This window comes from Megalobrama amblycephala, linkage group LG2 (assembly GCF_018812025.1).
Source record: "Megalobrama amblycephala isolate DHTTF-2021 linkage group LG2, ASM1881202v1, whole genome shotgun sequence".
Lineage (NCBI taxonomy): Eukaryota > Metazoa > Chordata > Actinopteri > Cypriniformes > Xenocyprididae > Megalobrama > Megalobrama amblycephala.
Window position 1 is genome coordinate 16,493,546 of NC_063045.1, and position 16,703 is coordinate 16,510,248.

At 35.1% G+C, this 16,703-nt stretch overlaps 1 protein-coding gene across 6 annotated transcripts in view; it reads right to left on the reverse strand.

Moving 5' to 3' along the window:
• Positions 1 to 16,703, reverse strand: part of camsap2a (calmodulin regulated spectrin-associated protein family, member 2a) — a 46,617-nt gene that overhangs the window by 27,790 nt on the left and 2,124 nt on the right. For all 6 annotated transcript variants that reach the window (XM_048183107.1, XM_048183104.1, XM_048183109.1 and 3 more), the window contains exon 2: positions 7,978 to 8,237. In XM_048183107.1, the coding sequence (XP_048039064.1) occupies positions 7,978 to 8,237 (260 nt within the window). The remainder of the gene's footprint in view (positions 1 to 7,977; positions 8,238 to 16,703) is intronic.

The window sequence follows — 16,703 nt, forward strand, 5'->3', positions numbered from 1 at the left end:
AAGTTATTATTTTTGTTTTGTTTTTGCACACAAAAAGTATTCTCATCGCTTCATAACATTAAGGTTGAAACACTGAAGTCAGGTTGACTATTTTAACCATGTCTTTGGTACTTTTCTGGACCTTGAATGACGTAATTACGTTGCATTCTATTGGGGTTAAAAAAAACCTCTTGGATTTCATCAAAAATATCTTAATTTGTGTTTCAAAGATCATGATGAACAAAGGCCTTACGGGTTTGGAACGACATGAGAGTGAGTACTTAATGACAGAAATTTCATTTTTGGGTGAACTAACCCTTTAGTTTTGCCACTTAGTCTTGAAATACCTGAAAATGAGTAAAGCCGGGCACACATTTAACGACTAGCTAAAACATTCTAAGACTGAGCTCAACACACAGCGATTGTTTCCTGTGACTGAAGCAGATTTATATACTTTCACATGGAATTTGAACACCGACTGTAATCGCAGACTGAACGCAATTGGCTCTGACTGGATGAGTTTGAGCGCGATCAGTCATAAGTATCAATTTACGTTAAGTGTGGTTTAATAGGCCACGTACACACTGCAGCTAAATTCTGCTTAATCGAGTTCTGTACACACACAGTTCATTAAAATACGGGAGTGAAAACCGCAATCTACAACCGAATTAACTCCCGAAAAATACAGGTAGTGACAACCGCATTTACAGAAATTCTATGCAGTGTGTACGGAACCGAACTGAACAACTAGTTGTTAATGACATTTACGTGCACTGCTGTTACGTGTTTCTCGTGTATGCACGGCAAATCACAGGGAAAGCACAAGCCTATCCAAATGCTTTATGCTGAAAATCGCGATTCATGTCTGCTCACTTTAATAACTCCATAAGCCCGTTTGCTTTATGAGACGAGCTTAAACAACAAGCCCAAAAACGCTTATAGTGAGTGACCATGGCAACACAGAAAGAACGCGCGCTGTGTGAAACTGGCTATACAAGCAAAACACGACGCCTCCGTCGACTGTGTTAGTGTGTTTAGTTAAACTGGGGAAAATAACGAGTGTTTTGTCACTTTAATATTACTTTGGTCACGATAACGGATACCAAACACGAGAGACGCCAGAACATCGCTATGGTTTCCAAGCTGTCAATCATCGCATTTTCAAGAGTGAGTCGTGTTCCGTACACATACGTAGCGATAATTTAGGGGATTCACTCCCGCATTTAAATGCGGTTGTCACTCCTGAAACTTACAGTGTGTACGTGGCCATAGTGACGTCAACAGAGAGCTTACATATCATATCACTAAAGCTTGAATGATCAGGATAAGAAATCGGTAGTCGGCATCGGATGCAAAAATCCTGATCATAGCATCCCTATCATTTACTCACCATCAAGCATCCAAATACAATATTTAAAATTACAGAAGAATTAATATTTCCCCAGTAAATCACAATAATCTTTCGAAGAAATTCCCATTTAATTATAGGAAAAATCTCAAAAAGCGGAAAACCAGGAAATTCCCACCACGTGCGCCCTGGGAACCAGCGACTGTATAGTAACAATTGTTGCACAGAATGTTCTCGAATTAAATACAAGAACCTGATAACAAAAAGTAAAGGAATAGTTCACCTAAAATTTAAAATTAATTATAATTTTACTCACAATCAAGCATAAAATATAACATTTAATAATATATAAGAATTAAATGTACATTTCCCCAGTAAATCACAATAATCTTTTGAAGAAATTCCCATTTAATTAAGGAGAATATCAAAAAGCATTGAAACAGGAAATACCTAATCACCATGTGTGCCCTGGGAGCCTGCGTCAGTATAGTAACAATTATTGCACCAAATACTCAAATTAAATCTAAATACTTACAAGAACCTAATAACAAAAAGTACTGCCTCCATTCATGATCAACAAGCACTGATGCCAAGAGACATGAAGTAGGTCAAGTGTGCATACTGCGCTGGTTTGTGAATTATGCAGAAGTCTATGTCTCGAATGCAATATCTTTAGTTCGGGTTCATGCCATGCAGATGTATGTAGACTACATATAAAATATGAGTTATTGGACTGCTCAAATTCAGATGTGTGGACTTCAATGTTCAGATACAAGTACAGGAATAAAAGGACTCAAAAGGTAGTCGCTGCATCGGATCGCTGTTCGTTTTTTGTATAACAGGCGAGCATATGTCTTCAGGAAATGTAAAAATGTTCTCAGTGCCATCAGTTCTGCACTGTGCATGTATGTAAATAACATCCATCCCTGAGGAGACCACAGCTCTAAATATGACACTCTCTCTCATTGTCTGCCAGGGCCAGATATAGCGTCATGTCATTTAGAGGCTGCATACTTGCATCTCTGGTGTTATAATTTACACTTGTCAAAACATTCATTAGTCTTAGTTAAGCCTAATTCATTCTCAGAGTAACGATGCAGGGGTGCTGATCTCAAGGGACTGAGCAGTTCGTACCAACATAAAGATACAATATCATTACACAACAACATCATATATGATGACAAGGGCTTGTTAACACAGAGCAAGTGAGATTAAATTGTTTTACATTATTTATATATATAATATATAATAATTAATATATATATATATATATATATATATATATATATATATATATATATATATATATATATATATATTATATATATATATATATTTTATATATATATATATATATAATAATTAAATATAAATATAATTAAATATAAATTAACTTTTTTTAAAAATTAATACATATGCTATATACACTACAGAATATATATAAAACAATTTTATTCATAAATTTATATAAATTAAAAATATAGTTAAACAATACAACACTTTCATATTTCATAATACTTTTTCATATTTCGTAATGTCAGACATATTTTTGTTTTTATATACGCACATATAATATAAAAATATCATTTAAATAATCTAAATAATTTTATATGCTGTATTAGAGAATAAATATATTCATATATACTTCATTGAATATCCTTAATATAACTTAAATATATAATACAAGTTTAAATAATTATTACAACAATTAAAAACACACATATATGTATTAAAGAATATATATATATATATATATATATATATATATATATACACACACACAAGTTAAAAATGCATTATTAATATTTCATACATATATTTAAAAAATATTTTAATGATACATTATAATAAAAATCAACATGTTGTATCAGATCTATGTGTGCTGTTAAATTACATTAATCCCTGAACACAATGACTATTATGACATCTTTTTCTCGCTGTGGCGTGACTATGTGGGTGAGAGTGCGAGCTGCATATGTGTGCGTATGTATGTATTTTTGAGTGAGTCTATAATGTAAAATGAATGCGGGGTTGTGTGTGGGTGGGCGGCAGCTGCAGTAGCAAATACGATTCTTCAGTAGAGACTAGAGAGAGAGAGAGAGAAAGCAGTAAAGACATTTTTCCATATAAGACTTTCCTTACACTTTTGAATTAAAGAGTTAGATTTCCAAAACTTCACACACAGTCCATCCAGCCCATGTGCAAACACAATAATAATGTCAGAGCTATAAACATACCCATCACCATCTAATCACAACAGAAGTCATTTACATTTATTAAAAAAAGTCTTAAAGGTACAGTAGAAAAAAAATGCTGTTCAATTAGAAAGGTCCGTATTCACAATCACAAACGTTTAATATTTGCATACATTTTAAAGCCTTGCCAGTTGAAGATTTTTTTCACACGTTGTTCTAGCATACACTTTTCTGAGTGCGTACACTCAGAAACTTTTCTCACTTTTCTCACACGCACACACATTAGCCTGTCTAAACTAAACTAATTGTCTTTCGCGTCTTTATCACGTGAGAATCAGTGTATATATAATATGTACAGTGAAGTTACTGTTTATTCAATTTCTTACTTCAATAATACTATTAAATATGCCTCTCTTTCTCTCTCTTTATTCCTTAAGCCAGGGACACACCAAGCAGAAGATCGGCTGTTGGGCAACGTCGGACCGTTTTTAAGCACCTGCCGAGTACCGTTTCCTTGTGTATTCCTGACGCAGGCAACAACATAGTCAGCTTTTATCAGTGCTAGTTCTTTGGCATCGGTTTGGTGTGTCCCTACCCTTATACGACCTTCTAGGTCATAGAGCTGGAGCCTATCCCAGTTTCCTAGGCCAGAGGCAGTGGAAAGCACCCTGGATAGATGGCCAGTCCATCACAGGGCTCTCACACACGAGCAACTGTGACTGTCCAATTTAGCTAACTTGCATGTCTTTGGACACGGGTTTTGGAAACAGGAGTACCTGGAGGAAACCCACACTGACATGGGGAAAACATAAGGAACTCCTGGCTCAGCCGTGACTTGAACTGGGGACCTTGCTGTGAGGCAACAGCGCTAACCACTGAGCCACCGTGCCGAATTAAATACACCTACTGTGAAAAAATAAAGCACTGTTTATTTCATTTTTATATGTAATGTGCATCTTTGTTCTTATTTTTAATAATATTTCAGATTTTCATCTTCACCCACCTGTACTCTGGCCTAAATAGTCTGTCATTCTTTTTTCTTTTATATTTTGTTACCTTGTAAGGCTACATTTTTTACATTAGTTTAGGCTACATTTGTTTGGCTGTACTGCTCAGTCACTTGCAAAATTCGTGAATTTTCCTAAACAAAAAAACTAATCATGATAAAATCGCAGACCCCTAGTTTGAAACGACGTGAATGTGAGTAACTGATGACAGAATTTTAATTTTTGTGTGAACTTAACTTTTAAATCCTTGCATGCAGATTTAAATAAAATAAAGTGTATGACAAAGCCCTTTTACTTTCAAGAACATTTCAATGCACAAGCAGATGAAACTCTGATCACCTCACAAAACACTGACAGGATTTGCCTCTCACATCCAAAATAGAAGCCCCGCTGAATTATTGATGGTAAACCGCCGCAGTCGTTCAGTCGATGCAGTCAAAACTTATTAATGTGTGTGGAAGTTTCTACAAAAACAGCAGCACTCTGTCATCAAAAAGAAAGCAGTGTCCTATCACCTTCACCCCAAAAGATAGATGAGCCAAATAAATTGGCTCTAAATGTAGCATTTTTAGTGAATGAATATATCAATATATAAAAGTCTTACTGTTAACCAGTTACTGATATAATTAATATAACTTCCTGTGTGCTAAATGTATGCACATTTAAATCAACATAAGAACAATAATATTAGACATGCATCAAAATTTCGCCAACCAAAAGTATGAATTTTCGAAACAATGACAAAATCACTGACTGAAACAGTGATGTTTAATAAATAGTATTTCTCAGATGGTGCGTTTTGACTGTGTTCAGCGTCTGTTTCATGCACACAATGTGGAAAAGCTACAACAGGTAATGTTAGCAGTGTGGACGCATCTTACCGTGACCAAAAATGATGCTAAGAGTAGCAATATGTAAAATTTGTTGGATTTAAATATTGACAACAAGCCACCTCTCGAAGAACTTCACTAAGACTGGTTTAATTGATCACCCAGTTACCCAAATTTAATAACCAAAACTTTATTTATTTTTTTTTTTTTTTATGCATTACTAATAACAGTCAAGTCAAGTCAGGTCACATTTCTATAACGCTTTATACAATACAGATTGTTTCAAAGCAGCTTCACATTAAAGGGTTAATTCACCCAAAAATGAAAATAATATCATTTATTACTCACCCTCATGTTGTTCTACACCCGTAAGACCTTCGTTCATCTTCGGAACACAAATTAAGATATTGTTGATGAAATCCGATGGCTCAGTGAGGCCACTATTGAGAGCAAAGCCACCGAACTTCTCAAGATCCATAAAGCTACTAAAAACATATTTAAATCAGTTCATGTGAGTTCAGTGGTTCAATCTCAATATTATAAAGCGACGAGAATACTTTTTGTGTGCCAAAAAAACAAAATAACGACTTTTCAACACTGCTTCGGAGCTTTACGAATCTTTTGTTTCGAATTAGTGATTCGGATCTCCTTTCTAGCGGCTAAACTGCTGAAATCATGTGACTTTGGCGCTCCGATTCACTGATTTGATTCGTAAAGCTTCGAAGCAGTGTTTTGAAATCGGCCATCACTAGATATTGTTGAGAAGTCGTTATTTTGGTTTTTTTTGACACACAAAAAGTATTCCTGTCGCTTTATAATATTAAAGGTAGAACCACTGAACTCACATGAACTGATTTAAATATGTTTTTCGTACCTTTATGGATCTTGAGAGGTTCAGTGGCATTGCTCTCAACAGAGGCCTCACTGAGCCATCGGATTCATCAAAAATATCTTAATTTGTGTTCCGAAGATGAACAACATGAGGGTGAGTAATTAATGACAGAATTTTCATTTTTGTGTGAACTAACCCTTTAATAAACATGGAAAATTACAGCGTTCATTTTGTAAAATTCATCAGTTAAGAAATGGATTCAATTTCAGCTGTAAAGCAGAAGACAATCGTGTCAATATTCAGCTCAGATTAGTTCAGTGTTGTTTCATTTCAGTTCAATAACTGTCAGTTTCATCAATTATTAAATCAATTTTTTTACATTAACTGTTTGCTACTTACAAAACAAACATATAAGAAAAATTTAAATTACAAATTAATAAAAACTGGCAGACATAATTTAAAAACACTAATATAGGCCAATACAATCCATCATTTTCAGTGATGCAGGTTTTTGTGTGGCTATTTTATTTATAAAATTCACAAGCCAGACCCAAACCCAAGTAACCTACATTAGCACCAATTGCCGTGCCAAAGCTCCAACATAATCTAGGGTTTAACTTCAGGGTTATTAGTTGAAAAGCCAAAATGCGGCTAAGAAATCGAGATTTGGTCCTTTACCGACACCTCAGCGAGTCTACTTCAAGCAATAATAACCCAACGGAAGCATAAACATTTCTACACTCAGATTACGATGTAATGACTGCAGTATTTTCTTAAAACAGGACCGCCATAAAGCCATAGCCAAACAACCCACAGCGTGAGGCTAAACAGGTTAAAGTTGAGCACGGGAAGAGTGACAGATCTTGTAGTCAGACGGCTTACTGTAGCAGAGCTAGTGTAGAACAGCAGACAGATGGACGGCTTTCTGACGCTAATGAGGATTTGTGGGCTCTGAGTTCAAGGTGCTGAAACATTCATTGGTTCGTAGAAGAGATCAAGCTATACAGGCCTGAATCAATGAGCGCAGCGATGCGTTCGGCTACATGTGAAAACAATAGCTCTGGGACTCTAAATTGTATCAGCAGAGCAAAGTGATCATTTAATATAATAAAAATAATCAATTCGTCACGGGGAGCACAGAATACAGTAACTAGAATCATTATTGGCACTATGCAAAATCGTTATTCACGCAGCGAAGAGATTGTTTGCGATGATATGTGCTCCATTGAGGTTGAGGAAGCCAGAGGCACTACAAACAGCGGCACGGTAATTAAATATCAACAGGAAGTCACTCACACAACAACAGCACTCTTTATATCTTTAAAGCAGATGCTATGAGCACGAAATACGTCTTCAATTAAACAATGTGACAGCATAAAGGACATAAAACACAGAGAGAATTATGAGTTGTCTATCCCAACCACATTCTGGGCCTTTCCAAAGCTGCTTTGGTTTACAGACAACATGAAACAACACATTTTACTTCTGTAATGTGATGTATTTCCTAAGGAGGCCAGATATCTCATTCTGTATTGTATCGAGTAGCGGCCAATATTTAGAATACCTTCATCTAAAGCTCACTTAAAATGTTGTTATTGTATTGTATTTTTCTGAAATAGACATCAGTCGGATATGTAACAAATTTAGAACAAGTGGCCTGAATTGAATGTCAAAAAATCTGATCGATTTTTTTGCTATTTAAGCATAATATCCGAAGATACCAAATGTCACAAAAAATAAATCAGAGAGCGTAAATCATGAAACGTGCGTAAAAGAGTTCTCTCACCATCTGAATGGGTTTCTTTTGCAGGTCTCTCTCGGTCACCAGTCTCTCCTGGTCGGTGACGTACAGGCCCTTCTGAGCCAGAGCCTGGATGACGGCGTCATGACCCAGCAGAGGTTTGACGGCGTCGCTCTTCAAAATCAGACTTCCTGCTCGGCAGTACAGCTCAGCCGACAGCAGCAGGCCGGCTACAGGAGGCTTCAGGTGCTCCTGCTCATACTGGTCCTTGTAGAAGGGCTCGTTCAGGTCTTCTGGAACATTGTCTGCAAGATGACAGAACGACAGTTACCGTTACATTGCTGCCATCTAAAGGCCCCAATATACTCAGAGCGAAGTTCTTTTTCACTCTTTGTTTATGGGGAAAACGAAGTTCAAAATACGTGACCAGGGGTGTACTGTTACCGAACATCCCGGCGCCGCTCACACTGCTGAGAGCGGCGTTTAGATGAATATGTAAATATGTGCTGGATGCTTTTCTCTCAATAACAAATACGTTTGCACCAGCTCTGCAATTCAGCACTCCAGTAAATCACGTCAGGTTTATTTATATAACACTTTACACAATAGATATTTTAAAGCAATCAGCTTTACAGCATTAAACTTGAAGAAACAGTGTCAGTGTCTCTTTAGATTAGAATTACAACTAAATTTTCAACTATAAAGCAGTTTTCCAGTGCGTTTATTGATTTTATTTGCAGACGTCTGACCTCGACAGACTGAACAGAAGAAATGAACTGGATTTCTACGTCAAAGGCGGCGGAGCCTCAGAGCCACACCTACCTATTACCATATCACCATGGAGCAATGGCAGTACAAAGGTGTTTAATAGCCGGAGCTAAATTTTCCAGAAACTTTGCTTTGGCAAGCTGTTTCGAACTCCCGAAACAAATACCGATAAAACTTGATGAATTTGTTCAAAATTATGTCACACCAGTTCATTCTTTGATTTCACTTGAAGTATATCAGGGCCTTAACACTCAGTTTGTCTTTAAAAACAGTAACAATTTAATAACGGTTAAATGTTAAATCTTCAGCAAATCTCAAAATGAATATTAATTTTCATACTGTTGTGTTGTGATGCCTAAATTCACTTGTAGTATTTACAAAAAAATTATTATTTTTTTTTTGAGTTGTTTATTTTTTTATTTAGACAAAATAGTATAGAATTGTAGTAGCAGCTATTTATCCTTTTTTTTTTTTTTCACCCATAACATAAAAATAATTATCGGCTTATCAGCATTGGTATTTAAAGCTAAATATATAATATTCATCATATTAATCAGTCCCTCCAGTTTTTCATGATTTTGCGATTGCAAAACACAAAATGAACATAATTTTTGCAATCCTGCGTTAAAATAATAACAAAAAGCACGGTACTACTTGAAGTTATTGACAAATTTGTGTAAAGAAACATTTATGAATGAGAAAATAAGGCACAAAATTCACTTGTAGCATTTAAAAAGATTGATTTTAGTTTTTAGCGTTTTTTTAAATTTATATTGGCTATTTATTTAAAGGGATAGTTCACCCAAAAATGAAAATTTGCTGTTTATCTGCTTACCCCCAGCGCATCCAAGATGTAGGTGACTTTGTTTCTTCAGTAGAACACAAATGATGATTTTTAACTCCAACCGTTGCCATCTGTCAGTCAAATAATGCTAGTGGATGGGAACTTCTACTATAAGAGTAAATAAAACTTGCATAGACAAGTCCAAATTAAACCCTGCGGATCGTGACGACACATTGATGTCCTAAGACAAGAAACGATCGGTTTGTGTGATAAACCGACCAGTATTTATATCATTTTTTAACTCTAATACACCACTATGTCCAACTGCGTTCAGCATTCGCTTAGTGAGGTCTGATCGCGCTCTGACAGCGGCAGTGATGTCTCGCGCATATACTTCAATGAGTGCTAGACATCACTTCCGTTGTCAGAGCGCGATCAGACCTTACTAACGAGTGCTGAACGCAGTTGGACATAGTGGTGTATTAGAGTTAAAAAATGATATAAATACTGTTCGGTTTATCGCACAAACCGATCGTTTCGTGTCTTAGGACATCAATGTGTCGTCACGATCCGCAGGGTTTAATTTGGATTTGTCTAAGCAAGTTTTATTTACTCTTATAGTAGAAGTTCCCATCCACTAGCATTATTTGACTGACAGACGGCAACGGTTGGACTTAAAAATTATCATTTGTGTTCTACTGAAGAAACAAAGTCACCTACATCTTGGATGCTCTGGGGGTAAGCAGATAAAGATCAAATTTTCATTTTTGGGTGAACTATCCCTTTAAATTGGTTATTGGCCATTACATAATCAGCATTAGTATTTAAACTATTAATCATATTAATCAGTCCCTTTCAGTTTTTGGCGATTCTGTGATTGTGGAACAACACAAAATCAACAATTTTTTTGGCAAACCTGCATTATTTGCCATTTAGCTGCAAAATAATAGCACAGTACTACTTGAAGTTATTGACAAATTTGTGTAAAGAAACATGTATGAATGGAAAAAAAGTCACAAAATTCACTTTTAGCATTAAAAACGATTAATTCTATAGAATAGTATATAGAATATATTAATCAGCTATTTATCTGTTTTTGGCCATAATGTAAAAATAATCATCAGCTTATCAGCATTGATATTTAAACCTAATTACACAATAATCATCATATTAATCAGTCCCTCCAGTTTTTTGGCAAACCTGCATTATTCGCCATTTAACCGCAAAATAATTGCAAAAAGAACAGTACTACTTTAAGTTATTGACAAATTTGTTTAATAAAGAAACATGAATAAAACTAATAACAAAAATAAAAATAAAATGTCAAAAATAACAATGTTTTTTAATCCTTTTTGCACCCAAATTTGGCAAGACAGAAAAAAAAGACATTATTTATTTATTATTAAACATAATCTTTTTCTGACACATGACTATTTTACAATACATAAATAAGGTAAATTTGGTATCTAAATTATAGTATATATATATATATATATATATATATATATATATAAACATTGCACAAAATTCTGGAAAGTACCACCACAAAATTTGACATTTTGATCACAAAAATTTCAAAAAAAGATGGTAAAATTGATTAATAATACTTTCTACACATATAAAGACACCTTCACTCTGTTATATCATAGCAGACAGCTGAGTCGCCGAGATTTTCTTCTGAATTTCAAAGATCAAAGTACTTTTCATCTTCGGAACAGCTAAATATAGCTGAAACTCGGCTTGGTGTTTTCCGATCCTCAGTGCAAGTGTAATTTACTCTCACCCGGGGTGATGAGGAAAAGGAGAAAGCCCTTAAAAGAAGCGAGACGGTGTCTACCATACAGCTACAATATCAAAAATATCATTATCACGAGTTAACACGCTGACAGAATAAATGGGTTCACAGATCCGAATGAGGTCACCGTATCCATGGAGAACCGAGATGTTTAGCTATTTATGGAGACGGGTGAGAGTTTGAGAGAACGCTTGCGTCCTTACACATCCTTATTACCTGCACATGGTTTCAATTTTCTGCGTTAACCCTGATTGTGGTATAATGATAAAACATATTTGAACCACTCCTTATGAATGAATGTCTTCATTCGAGAAATGGACAATACGTAAAAACGGAAACTACCTTAAATGTTACCTAATAGCTTTCATGAAGGGTTTTAAAATGGGTTTATATCATAAAACAATACATCAAACATTTCACTGATGGTATCAGAGTCACAAGGCGTTGACAATGTTTGTCAAAAATATGACTGCCAGAACGCAGTTGGCATGGCAACAATAGGGAGGCTGATCGATTCCCCTGCCATACGTATGTAGCAGGAGCTCCTCACGAGCCTCATCAAAGACAGATGGAGAAACACAGAAGGGGAGAGAGGAACTACACAGGTGTTATATTCTGCACTTTAAAGATGAACAATACGTCCAATAATCATGACATATTCACAATGATTTAGCAGGCAATATACAATTAAGAAATACTCCAAATAAATATTCCAATGATTTTAAAACACTTTTAAAACACATGATTTACTCACCCTCAAAACATCCTAGGTGTATATGACTATCTTCTTTTAGACAAACATAGATTTAAAAATATCCTGTTTCTTTCAAGTTTTATAATGGTTGTGAAGGGGGGACCTGATTTTCAAGCCCAAAAAAGTGCATCCACACGGCTCCGGGGGGGATAAAAAAATATCCTTCTGAAGTGAAGCGATGGGTTTTTGTAAGAAAAATATCCATTTAAAACTTTATTAACTATAATAACTAGCTTCCAGTAGACGGCTGTACGAATCGATTTGCAATGGAACTTTGAGAGACTGACCTCTGACCTGACGCATGACACAATGACGAACGTGGAAGCGCAAAGGATAGAGAAAAACAAAACACCGGTCACAAATTAGAAGTCTAAAATGACCATTTTAAAGAGAAATGTCAGAGGATTTTGATATAAGAGAAGAGGAGTTTGTTGCCCAGCCATATTTGTTTGAACTGTAAGAGGAGTCTAAGCTTACGCTACTCCTACATCCTGTGTCCGAGAGAGGTTACTCTTTTGGTGTAAATCAATGCGTACGGCCATCTACCCGAAGCTAGATATTATGGTCAATAAATTTTTAAATATGGATATTTTTCTTGCAAAAATGCATCGCTTTGCTTCAGAAGGCCTTTATTAACCCCCTGGAGTCATATGGATTACTTTTATGATGGATGAAGCAGTTTTTTTGGCTTCAAAATCACACACCCCATTCACTACCATTATAAAGCTTAGGGTGTTTTCACACCTATGGATCGCTTGTTTTGGTCCGAAACAGGGACTAAATTTGTTACAATGTTGCATTTTCTTCTTGGTTCGGTTCGCTTTCACATGGCAACATTTCAAAGCGTACCAAAATGCGTTTAGGCAAGTCACATGCGAGTAAAACTGCCCTCTTATTGGTCAGAGTTTTCTTTGCGTCATCCATCAAAATAATGATTGACAAGTTAGCTCCATGAGATTATTGTGGCTTTATTTGAAACTGTCGAGACACACGCAAACACTTTATAAATGTAGCCGTCTTTCCCGCTGTTAAATTATATACTACATTCATATTAATACTGCGGCAAATTCAAACGCGCGCTCTTTGTCTCTCTCGGTCTGTCTCTGGTTTCCCAGCGCTGTGTAGTAGGCGACCTGTCAGCGTGTCGAGAGAGACTATATAAGCTACATTTTATAATGAAGCAGAGCAGGAAAAAGGCTTTGTCGGGACAGCATTCTCACACGGAGAAGTGCAATTACACAACAGCGGCGCTCGTTGGTTTACATCTGTGGTAAATAATGTGCTCACTCACAGAATCAGACACTATCGCATTTTCCGTTATGAATTATGATGTCATTTGGTTCGTTGGTCCATTAACTGGGTCGGATTGCTTTCACATCTCAAGCGAACCGCTCCAGAGTTCGTTTGAAAGCGTACCGAGACCACCTCTTCAAGCAGGTCTCGGTACGCTTGTTTGGTCCACTTTTAGTGCGCACCCGAGTGCGATTGCTGCTTTCACACCTGCCCAAACGAACCGCACCAAAGGGGGAAACGAACTCTGGTACGATTCAACCGAACTAAATGAGGCAGGTGTGAAAGCACCCTTAAAGGAGCCAGGATATTTTTAAATATATCTCCAAATGTATTCGTCTGACAGAAGAAAGTCACATACACCTTGGATGGCTTGAAGTGAGATGATTTTTATTTTTGGGTGAACTATCCCTTTAATTTCTGTGAGTCCGATTCATTTGATTACATCTGTGAGCTCGTTCAAAAGTGAATCAGATTCATTTGTGTTGTCACAACGTCTTTGCGTGGCATTTTTGATGGAAAACATGAAAACCATTTTTTTTTTTTTTTATGTTTAGGCAAAAACTGCTGTTTTTGTGATGTACTGATGCATTAGTGAAAAAATATTTTCATTTATTAAAATATATTGTAAAAACAGTGATTATTGTACAGTACATAAATACAGCAAGTACACATAAAAAATGATTTCGAGTTGAAATAAATTTTTTTTAATTAAATTTGAATATTTTGCATATGACTTTTGCTTCTGAAAATAAATCGCATACACAGTAGGTCTGGGCAAATCTGACAAAAAAATATTTAATATATATTTATTTATAGGACTGTCAACTGATAAAAAAAATCTAAATAATCATACAGATTGTTATCATAAATATATTTTACACTGAATCTGTAAATGAATGTGGAAACAACATAAAGACAGTATTTTTTTTTTTTTTAATGGCATCTTTTTACTAAGTGCTATGAATAAAGGTCACTGATACTGATATTGACGCCACTATTAAATAGATTTTTTTGTTTGTTTGTTTTATTAGGGGTATAAAGTGAGTAATTATAGCCATTCAGCATTACTGTGTAATTGAAAGGCAGGCCTAAACTGCAAATTATTAGATTGTGTTTATTTATTTAATAAAATGTACAAACATGTTTTAATCATTTATCATTTTAAATTATAATTTAATAAATCCTTTAATTAACTTTTCAGATTATTCACATATACCCACTACAATAAGAGTGTCATACAGCTGTGCCTTTTATACAGTGTGTTTGTGATGTGTCAGCTCTCTCTGTTTGAATGAGAACTGTCAGTTAACTTTCCCCACTTTGAAGTTTATTTCACACACATTCACTTTCACAATAAACAAGTAATAAACCATTCAGTTTTCAGAAACCAATATGCAATCAAGAAAGAGATTCAGAGTGCATGCCATTAAATAACCAATTCATTATCTCCATCTGTCCCAACTGACCAAAATGGATCAATGGAAAAGCTTTTATGGACTTTAAGCTGACCAATCTCTGTTCATCCAAACAACTGCTTGTATTTCATTATAACTAGTCGGGCAGCATCATACATATATTCGTTTAAAGCCCTGGCACATTATGTTTTTAAATATTACATTTGTGGTCTGAAATGCGTTGATTAAATCATTCTTTGTATGGAGAAATGTAGCCTTTTATCATCTGTCCTAAGGCTACACCTCAAGACAAGTCAACAAACGGGTCAATAAGGCCTGTCAATCAAACTACAGAACATTTCCATACCCTCACCCTGGAGTTCAGTGTCTTGTCCTTTAAATTTAAGGTCACTTTAAATCAGAGATGCTAAACAATAACCACTCTGACATGGGCCTGAAGACCTGACTGCGCATTTTAATGAGAGGACCTAAAGGAGACCAGATGGCCGGTGGTTACATCAGTTAGCCAATCACAATGGGTCTGCACTGTTAAACCAAACATACAGCTGAGCTCAGTGACTAGATAGCGAATAAACATGGACGTCAATCTGTCAAACTAGATATCGAGCTTGTACTGATCTGACTGAATATGAACATGAAACTTCATTTATGAGCATCATATGGTCAAATTCAGCACACAAAGTGACCAACTAAAAGCTGACATTCTGTCACAATATTCACCACAATGTGTCTCATATATCACATTTTGGTTTTTGTATTCTCTGACTGATATTTTGATATCAAGTTGCACTGAAAGTCAATTACTTTATGAAAAAGAAGTGTGATTAATTGTATTGGATGTGCACTTGTAGTGTACTTCAAATCTTAAAAGTATTTAAAAAAAATGTGCTTGCAGATAATATAATATTGATGAAAAAGCCACTTAAGTGAACTTAAAGAGTACACTTTCATGACTATGTTTCTTAACACACTTAAGCACATTACTAAAAAGTGCACTTTGTAATACTAAATTTGTAATACTTAGTATACTAAATACTAAAGTACATGTAAAGTACTTGATTAACTGTGGTGTGTTATTCAATATTACATTTAAAGTTATTATATTTTAAATGTACTAAATTGCAACTTCACCATTGCAAATGTGTAATTGCAAATATATTTAACCCTATGGTGCTCTTCAGTCATTTTTGACTGAAAAATTGTACGTTTTTGTTTTTTAGAAATGTTTACTTCATCAGAATGGTACGAAACTTGGCAAAGGTTTTAGCACTTGCTATGTGAACACACACACACACACACACACACACACACACACACACACACACACACACACACACACACACAAAAAAAATCATGGACATGATTTGAAAAGGTTAAATGGTCCTGAAAAACATAGTCACACTTGTACTGTTCGCAGTCGAAAATGACCACATTGGAAATGAATGTGAGATGAATTTCATCTAGTGGTACTGCACCCAAACAAAATCTTACTAAAAGCTCAATCTCAATATCAACATCAAATTTAGAACACAACTTGTTTAGATTTATGGCTTTGATTTTCTCACAGTTTAAGAGTAAAACATGTTATGGAAAATATATATTTCCTATAAAATTTTAAAATAGTATTTTTGTGCATTTTTTATAATAATAAATTTAAACTTAGTTTTTTTTTTACTTGCACTTTTTTAACTTTTAGAAATAATCTGTGGTGTCTTCTTTAAAAAGAGTCCAAACTTAAGTGTGTGTGCTCCAAAGCATTCAAGATTTATGACAATTTAAGTAGGAAATTTTAAATGCATCACAACTGTTCCATAAATATAATACCATAAAATCCACTAAAATACAAAATATTAAATAAAAAAATTATTGAACTAAAATACAGTACTTTCATTTCACTGAAATAAAAAACCTCGTTTTTGACCGCCACGCGAGCAGCACCAGAGGGTTAAATAAATGACATAC